This window comes from Mangifera indica, chromosome 7, assembly GCF_011075055.1.
Source record: "Mangifera indica cultivar Alphonso chromosome 7, CATAS_Mindica_2.1, whole genome shotgun sequence".
In the NCBI taxonomy this organism is placed as follows: Eukaryota; Viridiplantae; Streptophyta; class Magnoliopsida; order Sapindales; family Anacardiaceae; genus Mangifera; species Mangifera indica.
Genome location: NC_058143.1, coordinates 14129977 through 14150953, shown reverse-complemented (window position 1 = coordinate 14150953; position 20977 = coordinate 14129977). Strand labels below are relative to the sequence as shown.

The 20977-nt window shown below is 33.1% G+C and overlaps 1 protein-coding gene and 2 long non-coding RNA genes across 3 annotated transcripts; 2 read left to right on the top strand and 1 right to left on the bottom strand.

Annotated features, from left to right (window-relative positions):
- Positions 1 to 6003: 6003 nt before the first annotated feature.
- On the top strand, positions 6004 to 6649 carry LOC123220001. Its single transcript, XR_006502964.1, has 2 exons — positions 6004 to 6137; positions 6406 to 6649. It is a non-coding gene; the product is annotated as an uncharacterized LOC123220001 (long non-coding RNA).
- Positions 6650 to 13970: 7321 nt separating this feature from the next.
- On the top strand, positions 13971 to 14608 carry LOC123219981. Its single transcript, XR_006502962.1, has 2 exons — positions 13971 to 14091; positions 14360 to 14608. It is a non-coding gene; the product is annotated as an uncharacterized LOC123219981 (long non-coding RNA).
- A 1811-nt stretch (positions 14609 to 16419) lies between these two features.
- LOC123221112 (5-methyltetrahydropteroyltriglutamate--homocysteine methyltransferase) lies at positions 16420 to 20408 on the bottom strand. The gene is made up of 11 exons (XM_044643819.1): positions 20055 to 20408; positions 19872 to 19959; positions 19219 to 19346; positions 18724 to 19115; positions 18467 to 18630; positions 18273 to 18353; positions 18017 to 18183; positions 17815 to 17920; positions 17440 to 17690; positions 17114 to 17315; positions 16420 to 17028 (listed from the first exon to the last, which is right to left on the bottom strand). Exons 1-11 carry the CDS (start codon positions 20402 to 20404, stop codon positions 16660 to 16662), a joined length of 2298 nt encoding a protein of 765 aa, XP_044499754.1. The 5' UTR covers positions 20405 to 20408; the 3' UTR covers positions 16420 to 16659.
- Positions 20409 to 20977: the final 569 nt, after the last annotated feature.

Here is a 20977-nt window from a genome sequence, read left to right as displayed (position 1 = left end):
ATTACAACATGGTTCAGCTGGACAAAATTTTTAAGCCAAAAGACTTGTTCCCACCCAAAATGACCCTGCTAATTTTCGAAACCTAAATATTCACCCATCAATTAGTTTTGACTAATACAATTAGGGTAAAATCATTATTTAGAATTTTTATTTAAACAAAGAAAAAATTATTTCTTTTTCCTCCCTTGGTTTTAAAAAATAACCATTTCCCCCTAGCTTGATTTTAAAAAATTAATCTTTCACCCAAATTTTTTGGGTTTTATTTTGAGAATGAACAGTCACCCCCTCAAACTTTGAAACATTGCATTTACACTCTAAAAACTTCATTTCATCTTTTCGGCGACCGTTCTTTTCGACATTCCTCTCCAGTAGCAATCTCTCCCTTCCCTAGTGGTTTTCCAATACGAAAACCATCAAAAATCTGACCAAAATGATCAGATTTTCATGCACTCCTTCTGACCACACTCTCCCTCTGGCGCGTTCTCTCTGTCCAGTTGCTCTCTCTCCGATTAACGTCATCTAGATTTAAAGAATCTAGACCAAATCCTTTGTTTGAAGGACAAAGGCATAATCCAGATGAATTGTAGTCGTTGTTCAGATGATGACAATGCTTCCAAACTAAGGGTTTGTCGTCTCCAGCATTTACCCTTGGTTTGGATGCGTCATCTCTTCTAAACGAAGGGTTTCGTTTGGATTCGAAGTCGGTCGAAGGGAAAGCGCTGGCTAGAGAGAAGGCGTCGAAGGGATAGCCATCACCGGGAGAGACAGAGCGATCATCATTCATCAGAGAAATTTGAAAGGGGGAGAATGCTACTTTTCAAAACTTAATTATGCGGAAAAATGGTTAGTTTCTAAGAAGAGAAAATAATATAAATTTTTAAGATTTTAGGATTCAATAGTAAAATAATAATTTTACCTTTATTTCTAACAAAAATTAATCAAAGGTAAATATTTAGGTTTTTTAACTATCATTTTACTTTTGAGATTAGGGTAAAATTTGAATGGAAAATAGTCTAACAGGCTTTATCATATTTAATCAGTGATGAATAGCATAATGCCGCCGTAATGTCCAACAAGCAATCCTGTTTTTATTTTTATTTTTCACCTGCTGCTTTAGCAAACTAATTAGGACCTCGTAGCTGTAAACGCGTTACTTACCATTTAGAACATTTACCTGTCTTTTGCAAAATGGTGCCGGATCAAGTTCAGATACTACTTGATTAAGAATGAAATTGAAAATCATGTTTCTGGGTTTTTTCCCTCAAGCCAGTTAAAGACATGATTATGATATGAAATTCTTCAAAACTTACTTGCATGCGAATTCATCGAAGAATAGTTGATTCATTCTTCCCCAGCTTACGCAAGTCATGAGGACCTTATCCTAAAATAATTGGTATTCGGGGCTCGATCTTAGAATTTTATATGTATATATATATATAGCTGCTTTAAAACTAGAATGGCATCACTTGAGAATCGACACCCTTGAGTGCATGTCATGCACCATGGTTAAGTAGGCCAGGCAATTAAGTTAGGAAGGCTCGATGTCAAATTATTTGACTTAAAAAAAAAAGAAAAACACAGTGTTTTGGGCTCGATAAAGTGGAACTTTTTTATCGGTTAACGCTTTCCGCAGCACAACCTGACTTACAGTTCCCCCATGTGTTTTTCTCTAAAATTTGCACAATTTAATTATTTATCAGCTTCTCTTCTCTTCGTATGACTGTTCTGGTATACCGGTTAGTCAGGATGTTTTTTGCAGAAACAGAGAAAAAAATTATGGTTTTACCTTGAACTGCCCATTACTCTAATTAATTGATTCAACTGCATTATTTTATCATGATCATATTGTAGAGGCCAGTGGCTTCTGAGTGTTTAATTTCAGAATAGGATACGGAATATGGGATGGATGTGAATTTAGACAATTGAAATCCCAAATAAATTAACAGAAATCTATATAAGAAGAAATAAAGTAGTGTTATATGCATAACTTTTGTGTATAATTTTGCGCATAAATAATAATGTGTCATCATGTGATTAGATAGTTAAAAATTAAAGATAAAACAATACTCGATCACATGATAACACAAAGATTATGCACATGGTTTTATTGAAAGAAAAAAAAATCACTAAAATGTAGGAAACTAAAACAGGGCTCAAGTACACAAGTGAGAATTCGGAAACCATTTCAACCATAACTTTCTGCTGAAAACCTATTACAGAAAGAAACTACAATGCCAAATAAAAAGTATACGTAACTTCTATATTTGAGAATATTAACGATACTTCTGTGAAAAGCACATAGGAGATACGCCTTCTTTCTGTATATTTTGGGTTCTGATTTCTAAAGCTAGCCCTTGTGAGGCTAAGAAGCAACAGATTGCACAATTTGATTAAAAATTAATTTTTTCACTGACCAATGTTGATTCACTATTGAACATAATGTTTTAGACAACTAGTCATTTTCTGAATTGAAACACGGATCACTTGAAGATGGACACAATTCAAAATGGTGGGGTAAATTTTGCTTATGTACTTATTATGGGCAAGGCAGTATGGGTAGTTAGGGTGCCTTTGTAAAGTTTGCAAAGTTGTAAGGGTATGCTAAAACAAGCCTAAAACAGGTCCAAAGCTCGAAAAAAATTAATGAACTAGGACTGAACAAAAAAACCTGCGGCTTGCATGGGCAAGTTTGACCATGTCAAACCCAATTAACAAGCTTATTGTTGAGTATGATATTATCTAAAAAATATAAAGATAAGAGCAATATTATAATGCTTGAGTGCTAGTAAGATGTTGGAAGTGTCTCTGTCCTAACCTTTTTATTGTCTTGAATTTATACTAGTAGAGGCTAGGTTAAATGTTCAACTACTTAAGTGCAGTGCGAAATTGTGTGACTTGATGGACATCGTTAAGATCCTATTATGGTAGAACAGTGATTGCACTTTGATTACAATTGTCAAAATTATGAAAAGTGATTTTAAGACAATAAAAAATGTTATTTAATGCTGGAGAGATTACGTGAGTTCTCGAAAATAATAAACCTTGTTTCCTTGTTGCAACTTCTAGATGAGATCACATATTGTCTGTCTTATTTAGACTTGCGAACTAGTATGGTAGTTGTCTACTAATTATTGATCGCCTCCTCAAATGTTGGTTCTACGAGTTTAATGGATGAATAGTTTTGATAAAATAAAATTACCTTCAGCTTCTGAAGTATGAGTAGGGCTACAAAAACTCTTTGCATCTCTACATGGATGAATGACATGTAGATAGTCTCGATCTTCTTATCATTAATATGGTGCTTGTCCTCGGAATTTAATGTTTCACATGCTCAAGTAGTGTGTCAGTCAAGTTGATTTAGATATACATGATGTCTTATGGATTATGTTTTGTGCTTACAAGTGGATTGACAATGCATGTCATCATGCCATCTTCATATATATTTACTTTCTTTGTAAAACCCTAAACAACACAATAGATCTTTCCATTATCCAATGTCTGACTTTAGATTTATCTTCTTAGACTAATTTCAAGATGAGTCCTTTCAACTTTTGCATTATATTTTGAGCATATCAATAGGATTTTAAGGAATTTTTTTTCGAGAGTTGTTTAGGGTTTACACTTCAGTTAGTATTTGTTTGGTCATCGAATATGTTTATAAGTGATTGATGATAACACCTTATTTTAATTTGTGCCATGAGAGGGCACTCGTGACTTAGACTATACATCGAGAGAGATGTGTTATACCCATAAAAAGGTCACACTGTTCACCATATGTTCTTATAAAGAGGCGATGCCTATAGAAAGGTGTTATGAGAGAGATAGAACTCATAGAATGACATCCATAGAGAGACATCAAAATAAGTTCATACATACCATAGACTGTGATAGTTCGAGACAAAGAGAGTAGTCATGTGATCAAGGTGTCAAATCCTTATTTAACGAAGAAATGAGATTAGATTTGTGAGTGAATGCTTTCACCATTAGAAGGAATAGAAAAAGTGATATATGAATGTTATATCATACTTACTAAGTGTAAATACTCATACTTACTAAGTGTATTTCCAGTCACTTTTTTTTAGCAATTTTGCAAGTGAGCAATGAGGTGGGGACATTGAGGTTATTGGTTAGTTAGGGTTGTTTTTAAAATTTTTAAGTTTTAATGTCTCTTAATAGTTTCAAAAATTACAATTACACCCCAAAATGAATAGAATACAACAACTTGAGGGCATAAATGTAATATCAAAACTGTCAAACTATAAATATATTTTTAAAGTATATAGGGGGAATATAATAATTTTTTAAATAAGATAGGGGAAATACTATTTGTCTGCCTCTTATTAAGTTTTGAAAAATAACATTTACACCCCCACTTATGCTTCATATTATGATATTTTCATAAAATAAGATAAATATATTTGACCTTTAAAACTGGTGATTGACTTTAATAAACAAGTAAAAATTTGGTTTTTTCAAACTTTAAGGGTAGAAATTATCATTTTATTGAACTTTGGGTGGGAAATAGTTATTTGATCTAAAAAAATTCTAAACATGGAAATAACATCTTTGTGTAATATATAGTATATATAATGTAGATCCATCCAAATGTGGAAGTATTCTAATTTAAACTAGCAATACTATTTGTATACATTTTTTAGTATATAATTGAATATACGGATAATGTGTCAACATATTATGGGATTTTACTCTATTTTTAATTCAAATTCATTCAATCACATAATTACAAATTATTTATATACTCTAAAGTATATAAACATAATTTTATTGAATTTAAACTAGGAAATAAAAACAAATTTGGAATGAAAATGGAAGGAATACAAGAAAAATTACCATAAATCCTTGATATATGTCTTGATTCACCCCTAGTTAGTAAATATGGGTACAGGAAAAAAACAATACATAAATTATACAGATATGATACGGTGAATAATGAAAAATATATTTGAAAAAAAATTCATAAAATTCATATACGAAAAAAAAACAAAACATATATATACAGATTTAATATGACAAATCGTCAATAATATGTTTATAAAAATACAGTAGCACTTTTCATGGATCTCTTCATTAAAATAAATAAAACAATTTATGTGTAAAGTACTTAATTAACTATTAAAGCTAATATAACATAATACATCATGTTCAGTCACTATATTACTAGGTGAATACACAACAAAATTAATAAATGAACGGTGCCTTCAATTGGTTCATATATCAAACACTAAAGGAATTACAAATATGACAAAGTTATAAACAAGTAAAAGAAAAAACAATGAAAGTTTACCTTTTGAAAGAATAACAAAGATAAAGAGTTGAATTTGACAAAAAGAAAAGCACCGATTTGGTGTAAAAGAAATTATGTAAAAACATTTTTGCTAATATTATGAATATGAATCTAATGCAATGAATGGAGAGATTTGAGATTTGAAAAAAAAAAGTTTTTTTTGTCGGCATTATGATAATTAATTGAAAATTAAATGAACACTTTCATACTTTAGACTTAGGCATTGAAAGGATATCGTTTTAAATTACAAAAAAAATCAAAAAAATGAATAAAACAGACATGTAATACAGAAAATGTCTAAAATACACGTTCAATATGTTTTAGATTTAAAATTTTAAAATGTCATGTTTAATACGTAAATTAAACGAAAACACGAATTATACGCGTTTTTACTAATTAGGGATTCACCTATTGTATTCTTTCCTATTGAGAAAAATCCAACTTCTAGTTTCCATATTTGATTGTAAGGATTGAGTTAGGGATTCACCTATTTGTATTCTTTCCTATTGAGAAAGATCCAACTCCTAGTTTCCATATTTGATTGTAAGGATTGAGTTAGGGATTCACCTATTTGTATTCTTTCCTATTAAGAAAGATCCAACTCCTAGTTTCCATATTTTGATTGCAAGGATTGAGTTTGTTTCCAAATAACAACATGCTTAATATCTGTCTAAATTCAGCTATTCATATATTTAGCATGCATATTTTTCTCATTATTTATACTCATCAATATCACAAATTTCTCTGAATCAAGAGTTGAAGAGTAAAAGAGAAACCATGAATAAGTTTCATATATTTGTCATCTTCGTGCTTCTTCTTATTATCACAGTCCGTAAGTATTTCATCCATTACTCATCTACGTCGTCAATAATTCCTCACCAGTGCTGCTTCATGTCCAAACTGAATATCAAAGTTTCACAAATGTGTCAGACATTCGAATCCAAATATTCTCTCTAAAAGTTATAATAATCTATCAGTTTTGCTAATTTCAAATTTTTTTTTTTTTATGTACAAACTGATTTCTCATAAATTTTTTAAAATGTTTCTTGTAATAATCCTCAATTCACATGTCTGATGTTCGTTTTTTTTTTTTCCCACAGAAATTGAAGGGCGAGGAAAAATCTGCCAGCTGCCGATTGCGTTCGATATACCGAACTGCACTACCGATTTATGCTATCAATTGTGTAGACAAGTGTATGGTGTTGCAGCAGATATGGGATTTTGTGGAAAAGGTTGTGTTTGCTTTAAATACTGCAGATAAATTTGAGGCTGATTCTAAAAGTTCTCGGCTTTGCATTACAATGTTATAGCCAGTATAAATAATAATAAAATTTAAATTTTTCAGATTCTGCTCAAGTCAAAATATCATAAATGAGAGGCCGAATGACTGACTATTTACTCATCCGTTCTATTAATGCCAAAGCAAAATGAAGGTCATTAGCTGAAATCCATAATCTAATTTTTCAATTAGATTATAACCAGCAAGTTCCTCATTTAATCAATTTCTCAAAATTCCTCAATCAACAACCCACATACACAGAGTGTAGTCAACCAAAAACAACACACACTAACTAAAAGAACTCCAATTCAACTAATACACACATAGATTATAGTCTATCCATCCAGATCGATTTTGCCCATGGGTTTCGTCCTATTGTACCGAAGAGGTGAAGTCATGGCATCTGAAAATTTCGTTGTCCAAGATCGACACAAAAGGCCTTTGTCGTTTGGCATCATCCAAACAAAGATTTTTGTCTAGATGATAATGCGTCCAGATGAAACTCTTCGTTTGGATTTATCAAATCCAGATGACTGGCTGGAGAGGTAGAAAGGAGAAAATGTGGTAGGTCGACGACGATGATTTAGGGTGGAAATAAGAGGTTGCCAAAAATGAAGATAGTAGTCAGAGAAGTCAAGAAAAAAAACCTTAGATTTGGGGGGGGGGGGGGGGGGGGGGGGGGGGGGGGGGATTGTAACTTTTCCAAACTGAAAAACTTTAAGTAAAAGTAAAGTTGTTAGTTTTTAAAACCTGAGAGAGAAAATAATTTAATTTTTTAATATTATTGTTAAAATGATCATTTTACTCCTACATCTAACTAAGATTTTTAATAGAAATTTGCTCATAGATGAGATTTTAGGAGACATTTGGTTCTAGGTTTTAAATATTACTTTGGTAATTTATCTTTTATTACTTACATTACCTTGTTTGGTTTATCAGTAATAAAATATTACGGTAAACTCTATTACTAATACTGACGTAACAGGTAATATAGATAGTAATCTGATAATCGGTCCAAATGTGGCTAAAACAAAAAGTAAAACAAATACGGCTCTGAAAGCCATATCGACTGTTAATACAAACTTATAATTAATTGGTAGGGTTTGATGTTTGTGACTGCCCAGAGTCCAAATATTTATAGTTTTGCTAGGGTTTGATTTTTGTGAACCAACGGCCATGGACGGCAGAGCCATTAGCCGGCCAAGGAGAATCGGATTGACATGGATTACTAAGCTGGCTGACCAACAGTTAGAATGGTTGAAGATGATTACAACATGGTTCAGCTGGACAAAATTTTTAAGCCAAAAGACTTGTTCCCACCCAAAATGACCCTGCTAATTTTCGAAAACCTAAATATTCACCCATCAATTAGTTTTGACTAATATAATTAGGATAAAATCATTATTTAGAATTTTTATTTAAACAAAGAAAAAATTATTTCTTTTTCCTCCCTTGGTTTTAAAAAATAACCATTTCCCCGTAGCTAGATTTTAAAAAATTAATCTTTCACCCCAATTTTTTGGGTTTTATTTTGAGAATGAACAGTCACCCCCTCAAGCTTTGAAACATTGCATTTACACCCTAAAAACTTCATTCCATCTTTTCGGCGACCATTCTTTTCGACATTCCTCTCCAGTTGCAATCTCTCCCTTCCCTAGTGGTTTTCCAACGCGAAAACCATCAAAAATATGACCAAAATGATCAGATTTTCATGCACTCCTTCTGACCACACTCTCCCTCTGGCGCCTTCTCTCTGTCCAGTTGCTCTCTCTCCGATTGACGTCATCTAGATTTAAAGAATCTAGACCAAACCCTTTGTTTGAAGGACAAAGGCATAATCCACATGAATTGTAGTCGTTGTTCAGATGATGACGACGCTTCCAAACTAAGGGTTTGTCGTCTCCAGCATTTACCCTTGGTTTGGATGCGTCATCGTCTTCTAAACGAAGGGTTTCGTTTGGATTCGAAGTCGGTCGAAGGGAAAGCGCTGGCTAGAGAGAAGACATCGGAGGGATAGCCATCACCGGGAGAGAGAGTGATCGTCATTCATCAGAGAAATTTGAAATGGGGAGAATGCTACTTTTCAAAATTTAATTATGCGAAAAAATTGTTAGTTTTCTAAACTAAAGGGAGAAAATGATATAAATTTTTAGGATTTTAGGGTTCCATAGTAAAATAATGATTTTACCTTTATTTCTAATAAAAATTAATCAAAGGTAAGTATTTGGGTTTTTTTAACTATCGTTTCACTTTTGAAATTAGACAAAAATTTGAATGGGAAATAGTCTTATGGGCTTTATCATATTTAATCAGTGGTGAATAGCATAATGCCGCCGTAATGTCCAACAAGCAATCCTGTTTTTATTTTTATTTTTCACCTGCTGCTTTAGCAAACTAATTAGGTTTAGGACCTCGTAGTTGTAAACGTGTTACTTACCATTTAGAACATTTACTTGTCTTTTGCAAAATGGTGCCGGATCAAGTTCAGATACTACTTGATTAAGAATGAAATTGAAAATCATGTTTCTGGGTTTTTTCCCTCAAGCCAGTTAAAGACATGATTATGATATGAAATTCTTCAAAACTTACTTGCATACGAATTCATCGAAGAATAGTTGATTCATTCTTCCCCAGCTTACGCAAGTCATGAGGACCTTATCTAAAATAATTGGTATCCGGGGCTCGATCTTAGAATTTTATATGTATATATATATAGCTGTTTTAAAACTAGAATGGCATCACTTGAGAATCGACGCCCTTGAGTGCATGTCATGCACCATGGTTAAGTAGGCCAGGCAATTAAGTTAGGAAGGCTCGATGTCAAATTATTTGACTTAAAAAAAAAGAAAAACACAGTGTTTTGGGCTCGATAAAGTAAAAATTTTTTATCGGTTAACGCTCTCCGCAGCACAACCTGACTTACAGTCCCCCGCGCGTTTTTCTCTAAAATTTACACAATTTAATTATTTATCAGCTTCTCTTCTCTTCGTATGACTGTTCTGGCATACTGGTTAGTCAGGATGTTTTTTTCACAAACAGAAAAAAATTATGGTTTTACTTTAAACTGCCCATTACTCTAATTAATTGATTCAACTGAATTATTTTATCATGATCATACTGTAGAGGCCAGTGGCTTCTGAGTGTTTAATTTCAGAATAGGATACGGAATATGGGATGGATGTGAATTTAGACAATTGAAATCCCAAATAAATTAACAGAAATCTATATAAGAAGAAATAAAGTAGTGTTATATGCATAACTTTTGTGTATAACTTTGCGCATAAATAATAATGTATCATCATGTAATTAAATAGTTGAAAATTAAAGATAAAACAATTCTCAATCACACGATAACACAAAGGTTGTGCACATGGTTTTATTGGAAGGAAAAATAATCACTAAAATATAGGAAACTAAAACAGGGCTCAAGTACACAAGTGAGAATTCGGAAACCATTTCAACCATAACTTTCTGCTGAAAACCTATTACAGAAAGAAACTACAATGCCAAATAAAAAGTATACGTAACTTGTATATTTAAGAATATTAACGATACTTCTGTGAAAAGTAACATAGGAGATACGCCTTCTTTCTGTATATTTTGGGTTCTGATTTCTAAAGCTAGCCCTTGTGAGGCTAAGCAGCAAACAAAGAAGCAATAGATTGCACAATTTGAATAAAAATTAATTTTTTCACTGACAAATGTTGATTCACTATTGAACATAATGTTTTAGACAACTAGTCATTTTCTGAATTGAAACACGGATCACTTGAAGATGGACACCATTCAAAATGGTGGGGTAAATTTTGCTTATGTACTTATTATGGGCAAGGCAGTATGGGTAGTTAGGGTGCCTTTGTAAAGTTTGCAAAGTTGTAAGGGTATGCTAAAACAAGCCTAAAACAGGTCCAAAGCTCGAAAAAAATTAATGAACTAGGACTGAACAAAAAAACCTGCGGCTTGCATGGGCAAGTTTGACCATGTCAAACCCAATTAACAAGCTTATTGTTGAGTATGATATTATCTAAAAAATATAAAGATAAGAGCAATATTATAATGCTTGAGTGCTAGTAAGATGTTGGAAGTGTCTCTGTCCTAACCTTTTTATTGTCTTGAATTTATACTAGTAGAGACTAGGTTAAATGTTCAACTACTTAAATGCAGTGCGAAATTGTGTGATTTGATGGACATCGTTAAGATCCTATTATGATAGAACAGTGATTGCACTTTGATTACAATTGTCAAAATTATGGAAAGTGATTTTAAGACAATAGAAAATGTTATTTAATGCTGGAGAGATTACGTGAGTTCTCGAAAATAGTAAACCTTGTTTCCTTGTTGCAACTTCTAGATGAGATCACATATTGTCTGTCTTGTTTAGACTTGCGAACTAGTATGGTAGTTGTCTACTAATTATTGATCGCCTCCTCAAATGTTGGTTCTACGAGTTTAATGGATGAATAGTTTTGATAAAATAAAATTACCTTCAACTTCTGAAGTGTGAGTAGGGCTACAAAAACTCTTCGCATCTCTACATGGATAAATGACATGTGGACAGTCACGATCTTCTTATCATTAATATGGTGCTTGTCCTTGGAATTTAATGTTTCACATGCTCAAGTAGTGTGTCAGTCAAGTTGATTTAGATATACATGATGTCTTATGGATTATGTTTTGTGCTTACAAGTGGATTGACAATGCATGTCATCATGCCATCTTCATATATATTTACTTTCTTTGTGAAACCCTAAACTACACAATAGATCTTTCTATTATCCAATGTCTGACTTTAGATTTATCTTCTTAAACTGATTTCAAGATAAGTCCTTTCAAATTTTGCATTATATTTTGAACATATCAATAGGATTTTAAGGAATTTTTTTTCGAGAGTTGTTTAGGGTTTACACTTCAGTTAGTATTTGTTTGGTCATCGAATATGTTTATAAGTGATTGATGATAACACCTTATTTTAATTTGTGCCATGAGAGGGCAATCGTGACTTAGACTATACATCGAGAGAGATGTGTTATACCAATAAAGAGGTCACACTGTTCACCATATGTTCTTATAAAGAGGCGATGCCTATAGAAAGGTGTTATGAGAGAGATAGAACTCATAGAATGACATCCATAGAGAGACATCAAAATAAGTCCATACATACCATAGACTGTGATAGTTCGAGACAAAGAGAGCAGTCATGTGATCAAGGTGTCAAATCTTTATTTAACGAAGAAATGAGATTAGATATGTGAGTGAATGCTTTCACCATTAGAAGGAATAGCAAAAGTGATATATAAGATTAAATTTTGTAGTGTAAATACTCATACTTACTAAGTGTATTTCCACTCACTTTTTTTTAGCAATTTTGCAAGTGAGCAATGAGTTGGGGACATTGAGGTTATTGGTTAGTTAGGGTAGTTTTTAAAATTTTTAAGTTTTAATGTCTCTTAATAGTTTCAAAAATTACAATTACACCCCAAAATGAATAGAATACAACAACTTGAGGGTATAAATGTAATATCAAAACTGTCAAACTATAAATATATTTTTAAAGTATATCGGGGGAATATAATAATTTTTTAAATAAGATAGGGGAAATATCTATTTGTCTGCCGCTTATTAAGTTTTGAAAAATAACATTTACACCCCCACTTATGCTTCATATTTTGATATTTTGATAAAATAATATAAATATATTTTGACCTTTAAAACTGATGATTGACTTTAATAAACAAGTAAAAATTTGGTTTTTTCAAACTTTAAGGGTAGAAATTATCATTTTATTGAACTTTGGGTGGGAAATAGTTATTTGATCTAAAAAAATTCTCAACGTGGAAATAACATCTTTGTGTAATATATAGTATATATAATGTAGATCCATCCAAATGTGGAAGTATTCTAATTTAAACTAGCAATACTATTTGTATACATTTTTTAGTATATAATTGAATATACAAATAATGTGTCAACATATTATGGAATTTTACTCTATTTTTAATTCAAAATCATTCAATCACATAATTACAAATCATTTATGTACTCTAAAGTATATAAATATAATTTTATTGAATTTAAACTAGGAAATAAAAACAAATTTGGAATGAAAATGGAAGGAATACAAGAAAAATTACCATAAATCCTTGATATATGTCTTGATTCACCCCTAGTTAGTAAATATGGGTACAGGAAAAAAACAATATAGAAATTATACATATATGATACGGTGAATAATGAAAAATATATTTGAAAAAAAAAATTCATAAAATTCATATACGAAAAAAAATACAAAACATATATATAGAGATTTAATATGACAAATCGTCAATAATACGTTTATAAAAATACAATAGCACTTTTCATGGATCTCTTCGTTAAAATAAATAAAACAATTTATGTGTAAAGTATTTAATTAACTATTAAAGCTAATATAACATAATATATCATGTTCAGTCACTACATTACTAGGTGAATACACAACAAAATTAATAAATGAACAGTGTCTTCAATTGGTTCATATATCAAACACTAAAGGAATTACAAATATGACAAAGTTATAAACAAGTAAAAGAAAAAACAATGAAAGTTTACCTTTTGAAAGAATAACAAAGATAAAGATTTAAACTTGACAAAAAGAAAAGCATCGATTTGGTGTAAAAGAAACTATGTAAAAACATTTTTGCTAATATTATGGATATGAATCTAATGCAATGAATGGAGAGATTGGAGATTTGAAAAAAAAAAAGTTTTTTTTGTCGGCATTATGGTAATTAATTGAAAATTAAATTAACACTTTCGTACTTTAGACTTAGGCATTGAAAAAATATCGTTTTAAATTTTTTTAAAATTCAAAAAAATGAATAAAACGGACGTTTAATACATAAAATGTCTAAAATCTGTGTTTAATATATTTTAGATTTAAAAATTTAAAATGTCATGTTTAATACGCAAATTAAACGAAAACACGAATTATACGCGTTTTTACTAATTAGGGATTCACCTATTATATTCTTTCCTATTGAGAAAAATCCAACTTCTAGTGTCCATATTTGATTGTGAGGATTGAGTTAGGGATTCACCTATTTGTATTCTTTCCTATTGAGAAAGATCCAACTTCTAGTTTCCATATTTGATTGTGAGGATTGAGTTAGGGATTCACCTATTTGTATTCTTTCCTATTGAGAAAGATCCAACTTCTAGTTTCCATATTTGATTGTGAGGATTGAGTTAGGGATTCACCTATTTGTATTCTTTCCTATTGAGAAAGATCCAACTTCTAGTTTCCATATTTTGATTGTAAGGATTGAGTTTGTTTCCAAATCAATATAACAACATGCTTAATATCTGTCTAAATTCAGCTATTCATATATTTAGCATGCATATTTTTCTCATTATTTATACTCATCAATATCACAAATTTCTCTGAATCAAGAGTTGAAGAGTGAAAGAGAAACCATGAATAAGTTTCATATATTTGTCATCTTCGTGCTTCTTCTTATTATCACCGCCCGTAAGTATTTCATCCATTACTCATCTACGTCGTCAATAATTCCTCACCAGTGCTGCTTCATGTCCAAACTGAATATCAAAGTTTCACAAATGTGTCAGACATTCGAATCCAAATATTCTCTCTGAAAATTATAATATTTTACCAATTTTGTTAATTCCTAATTTTTTTTTTTTATATATACAAACTGATTTCTCATAAATTTTTTAAGATGTTTCTTGTAATAATCCTCAATTCACATGTCCGATGTTGGTTTTTTTTTTTCCCACAGAAATTGAAGGGCGAGAAAAAATCTGCCAGCTGCCGATTGCGTTCGATATACAGAACTGCACTACCGATTTATGCTATCAATTGTGTAGAGAAGTGTATGGTGTTGCAGCAGATATGGGATTTTGTGGAAAAGGTTGTGTTTGCTTTAAATACTGCAGATAAATTTGAGGCTGATTCTAAAAGTTCTCAGCCTTGCGTTACAATGTTGTAGCCAGTACAAATAATAATAAAATTTAAAATTTTCAGATTCTGATTGAGTCAAAATATCATAAATGAGAGGCCGAATGACTGACTATTTACTCATCCGTTATCTACTTCTATTAATGCCGAAGCAAAATGAAGGTCATTAGCTGAAATCCATAATCTAATTTTTCAATTAGATTATAACCAGCAAGTTCCTCATTTAATCAATTTCTCTAAATCCCTCAATCAACAATCCACATACACAAAGTGTAGTCAACCAAAAACAACACACACTAACTAAAAGAACTCCAAATCAACTAATACACAACATAGATTATAGTCTATCCATCCAGATCGATTTTGCCCATGGGTTTCGTCCTATTGTACCGAAGAGGTGAAGTCATGGCGTCTAAGAATTTTGTTGTCCAAGATCGACACAAAAGGCCTTTGTCGCTTGGCCTCATCCAAACAAAGATTTTTGTCTATATAACAATGCGTCCAGATGAAACTCTTCATTTGGATTTGTCTACTCTAGATGACTGGTTGGAGAGATAAAAAGAAGAAAATATGGTAGGTCGACGACGATGATTTAGGATGGAAATGGGAGGTCGCCAAAGACGAAGATGGTAGTCAGAGAAGTCAAGAAAAATAGAAGGGTTTAAATGTAAACCGTAATCAGATTTTAAAGGGCATTTGGTTCTAAAATTTAAATATTACTTTGGTAATTTATCTTTAATTACTTACATCACCTTGTTTGGTTTATCCGTAATAAAATATTATGGTAAACTCTATTACCAATACTGACATGACAGGTAATATAGATAGTAATCTGATTATCACATTCACCTTAGGTATTAAAAGATTACTAAGGTAATCTTGATTTTATTATAATTATATTATTATTTATTAATTTTTTGATACAAAAATAAATTTATTTTTAATTAATATAACAAATAATATAAAATATATTTAAAAATAATTATATTCAAGGGCATTTAAGTAAAATAATTTACTATTATTATTTTATTATCTTTAACTAAACACAATAATTATTTATATCTATTAAATTTTATCAAATATAGTAATCATTTATACTCAGTAATGTTTTAAGTAATTTATCTTCAAAATACTCTTTTTATTTTGATAATAAAATATTATCTAAATCAAACACTCTGTTAGAGTTTTGAATGTTTGCTGGTAAACGTTTTAAATTACATCAAACCTTGGGTGGGAAGTCTTTTGGCCCGAAATTAAATGTTTTGACAACAAAAGATACCCAACATTTACACTATAAACAAATATCCTCAACCTTTGACTCCATAATTTTTCTGCCTTTTATCGGCAACAAAAAAGACTCCAACATACAAATTGTTCACAAATACAAACAACCAATCCATTTAGTTAATCATTAACAATTCAATAAAACTATATGTATCCACTTTAAGTACATAAATATATACACATTTTTAGATGTCATCATATGATTAGATAATTTTGAATCTAGGATAAAACATCATCTAATCATGTGATGACACATATAAATATATACATATTTATGTATCCAAAACACATAGTATTGCTCTTAACAATTACATTTACATTACCAGAAAAAGGATGGGCCGACAGGCTCAGCAGCAGGATTGGGGTTGGATAGACATAAATGTTCAAAATCGTCGTTGGGCCTCCTTGAGAGATCTACACAGATTGGGAGTGGTAAATTGGAGGCCGTTGACAACAGTAACAGTAGCTTGAAAGCGAGTGAAGGATTATGTTTGATAATAAATTTCTTCATCCATTCACGAGAATGCTTTGGAAGAAAAGCTCTACGAGTCTCAAGCCTCCCACTCGACCCCAAATAGCACCAAGGAACAACAGATATGCACAAACTAGTAAAGCAATTCCATTGATTTTTCATCCGCAGAGGTGCACTAATGAATTTGGGCACCGTCCCAAGATACAGAATATTATAGAAACATCGTTTAAAAAAAAAAACCAACCCAAAAGGAAAAATCCATAGACTCAAAGGGGCACATTTTGTAAGGCGGGAATTTCTTTTTCTTTGTTTGGAGTAAGAATCAACAGCATGGGAAGAGATTACACTCATATCTCCTGACCCGCTCACTTGGCACTGGCAAGCTGAGAGCGGATGAGCTTTGCAGCAGTAACCAAGTTTTTGAGGGCAGGCTTCACCTCGGAGTACTTGCGGGTCTTGAGACCACAGTCAGGGTTCACCCACAAGATGTTGGTTTCAAGCACAGCAAGCATCTTGTTGATTCTGTCAGCGATCTCTTCAGTTGATGGTATTCTTGGAGAGTGGATGTCATAGACACCAGGGCCAATTCCAGCACCATACTTAACTCCCTCACGGAAAACTGATAGGAGTTTCTCGTCGGATCGAGAGTTCTCAATGGTGATCACATCAGCATCCATGTCAATAATAGAGTGAATAATATCATTGAAGTTGGAGTAGCACATGTGAGTGTGGATCTTTAAGTTGTTGAAAAACAAAGTGAGATAAAGTTTCTTGTATTAAATTTGAAATAAGAAATTTCGGTAATGATAGGAAACCCACCTGGGTAGTGTCCTGGACACCAACATTGGTGATTCTGAAGGAGTGGACAGCCCATTCCAAGTAGAAACCATGCTCGGATTTCCTAAGAGGCAATCCTTCTCTCAAAGCAGCCTCGTCAATTTGGATAACACTGATGCCTGCCTTCTCAAGATCCTCAACTTCATCCTTGATGGCCAAAGCAATTTGGTAGCAGGTCTCAAATCTGGACAATTGAGAGACATTTTGTTAAACAATATGGCAATTACAAAAGTCTAACAAAATAAAAAGTTCATTTTTTCTTCCTCTTTATTATCTTTATCTCTTCTAATGGTTTTCATTGTCTATACCTGGGCTGGTCATTTCGGACAAAGGACCAGTTGAGAATGGTGACAGGGCCAGTAAGCATTCCCTTCATGGGGCGAGAAGTCATGCTCTGAGCCAGTGAGGACCAGAAGACAGTCATAGGTTTGGGACGGCTCACATCACCATAGATGATTGGTGGCTTCACACAACGAGATCCATAGGATTGCACCCATCCATTGGCAGTGAAGGCAAAACCTGACAACTGCTCTCCAAAGTACTCAACCATATCGTTCCTCTACAAAAATAAATGACCTCATTAAATAGGGGATACAACAAAATTACTTGTGATTAGAAGATGAACGGAACAAATGTAAGAAATTCCTTGGAAATTCAAACCTAAGGAGACATCAATTGCTTACCTCAGGCTCTCCATGAACCAGGACATCAATATCAAGCTCTTCTTGGAGTTTGACAACTTTGTTGATTTCCTCCTTGATGGAATTAACATAATCCTCCTCAGAGATCCTAGTAAGAACAACACGATCAGGGCATCAATACATTAGACAATCAACAAAATTTCAGGAATAATGTGAAATGATGAAAAATCTCTTGTTCACTCACTTCTTAGCCTTGTATTCACGGCGAACTCTCCTGAGTTCAATGGTTTGTGGGAAGGACCCAATGGTGGTGGTTGGTAAGACTGGAAGATTAAGCTTCTTCTGTTGAGCATCCAATCTAGCACCAACATTGGTAGCACGTCGGTGGTCTGAACCCTTCAAAGCAGCGGCCTGAGAAAGCAATAATGGTGAATAAATATCTCTATAAATTGCTACTCTACTGAAAAATCAATTTAAAAGCACAAAAATCAAGCACTTACAGCCTTTTGAACTGCCTCATTGGTCACCCTTGGGGAGGATTTCCTTGAAGCCTGAGCAGCAGCATTGGCAGAGAAGAACGCCTGTTCATAAGTCCACAAATAGTGACAAATGACTTCGTCAAATCATTTGAAGAAGATACATTTACAATTAAGTGTTTGGTCAATTATCATAAGAATTACAAAGAGAATGATACCTCATCCTTTTGACCAGCCAAAGCCTTGGCTAGGGCATTCACTTCAACAACTTTCTGGGCAGCAAATGCGAGCCATGACTTGATTTCCTTGTCCAACTTAGGCTCATTAACAAGATCAACAGCTGTATGGAGAAGCGAGCAGGAGGTGGAGACAACAAGCTTGTCTGCATGGAAAAAGTAGCAATTATATATCATATTCTTATTAGACAATATATTTATCACCATGCAAACCAAATTGCAAGTAAAGAAAAGTATACCTTTGCCAACAATGCCCTCAAGTTCCTGCAGGGTACTGAGTGAAGCAGCCAGATCATTGGCCCAAATGTTCCTTCCATCAACTACTCCAGCAAAGAGCTGTTTTCCATGAGGGAATTCACCCTTGATCAGGTCAAGGGTCTTGGTTCCACGAACTAAATCAAAACCATAGGCAGTGACACCCTTCAAACCAGTGAGGGTCTTGAATGCCTCAGCTGGAATATCAGCAAAGTAGGTCTCAATGAGAACGTTCAAGCCAAAGAGAGTTGATTCCAGTTCAGCATAGGCCTCAGTGAATGCTTGCAATTTGTGAGATTCAAGATCCATAACAAGCATCGGCTCATCCAACTGAATCCATGTGGCACCAGCAGCTTTAAGCTCAGAAATTACTTCCCTGTTGAAGTTTTAATAGTTACATGCAAATTAGAGAAGTTAAAACATGTCTCAAATAAAGTTTATACAGGTTTAAACATCTCAAAAAGGTTCAATTTTCTTACTTGTAGACAGGGAGGATTTTGGGGAGAAGGGAGAGAAGAGGGAAGGACTTCTCAACACCCTTGCTAGGTTTAGAGAGTAACAAGTAAGACACAGGGCCAACAATGACTGGAACAGTCTCTACTCCAAGCTGCACGGGGGACAAGTGATTCAGCACCTTAAAAGTTTGAACAATTAGATGTATAATTAAAAGTCAATCGTAGTAAAAACAATTTTGCAGTTGACTTTATATCAACATTCGGTGTAGGAAATACATGTAATCCTCTATGAAACAACAATAAATCCTTATGTACAGCTTAACAATCAATACCAATTTTTTTCTGTAGGGTAAATGAATACTAAGGTATTCAAAACAATAAAATTTATGTGCCAGATCCAAAACTAAATCCTATAAAAGATAAATTGCCACCGTAAAAAACAAAACAAAGCTGGAAAACATCATATCATTTTCAAGGTTATAAGGAAAATCTCTCACACCTATAGAACTAAATCCTTTCAGCTTTGAAATAAATTTGAATATTTTATTTTATAAGTCAGCAAAATTTTCCACTTCATAAGTAAACAAGATATGCTCACTTTAAACTTGCTTTCACTCCTAAAAAGATTAGTTGCCAACGTACATAAACAAAACAAAGTTGGGAAAATAAATACTGACCGCCTTAGCCTCCTTGTATTCACTAACAGCCTTGTGAGAAGCATAAGAGAATTTGGTTTCCGGAGACAATTCAGGAACAATGTAGTGGCTACATCAACACATAAAACTCAACTGTTTCAGTTAAAAAAAAAGGACTAAGCTATCCATACCTTTAATCCCAAATTCAAATCCGCCGTCACTTACTAGTTTGTGTCAAACCACTTCGTCATTTCCATGGCGGGAACAGCGGCATTTCCTCTGGCCATGGAAAAGTAAACATCGAATCCAACTTCACTACCGTTCCAGTTGTACCTATCTGGAATAGCGCCAAGCATTGCTGTGGTGTCGAGCACTTGATCATAGTAAGAGAAAGTGTTGCTAGGAATGTACTTGATCCCAGCCTCAGACATCTGTTTCCAGATGGCGGATCTCAGATCCGCCGCAACCTTCTGCAAATCCTCAGCGCTGCTCTTGCCATCCCAGAATGACTCCAATGCAAACTTGAGCTCTCTCTTGGGGCCCATGCGTGGGTATCCAACAATGTGAGACGCCATTTTTCTACCGTCACAACACATCCAAATCAGTTTTCAACTTCCACACAAAGAAATTAAAACTAGTTTGAGCAAATCTTTCAAGATCTATTTCATTCAAATTCAACGAATATCAGATCTAATGAATCAACAGCAGATCTACACGTCAATAAGTTATGACAAGTAACTTTACGTCCGGCAACGTTTACCGAGCCGTATAAATGATTAAAGTAGATTCAGATTCAGATTCGAACAAACTGGCACGGTAACGGTACCACGACAGCAGATTAGGAATACACTTACTGAATAACTCAGAATCACAGCGCAGTATATTGAAGATCTCATGAAATCGAATAAAAATTTTTAGTAATTTTACCCGACAATTGATCATTTTTACTTTTTAAATTTTGTTTTTAATAAAATCTTGATTAAATTAAGATCTGAAACTTGCAGGAACCAAGTAACGATTAACACCATGCGAAAATATAAAAAAGAACCGTACCAAAGAGAGATAAAACCGGAGAGAAATGCGAAGAAGTCCGGCTTAAGAGTGTAGAGAAGAGAGCGGCACAAGTTCTACGAAACGGTGTTTAGGTT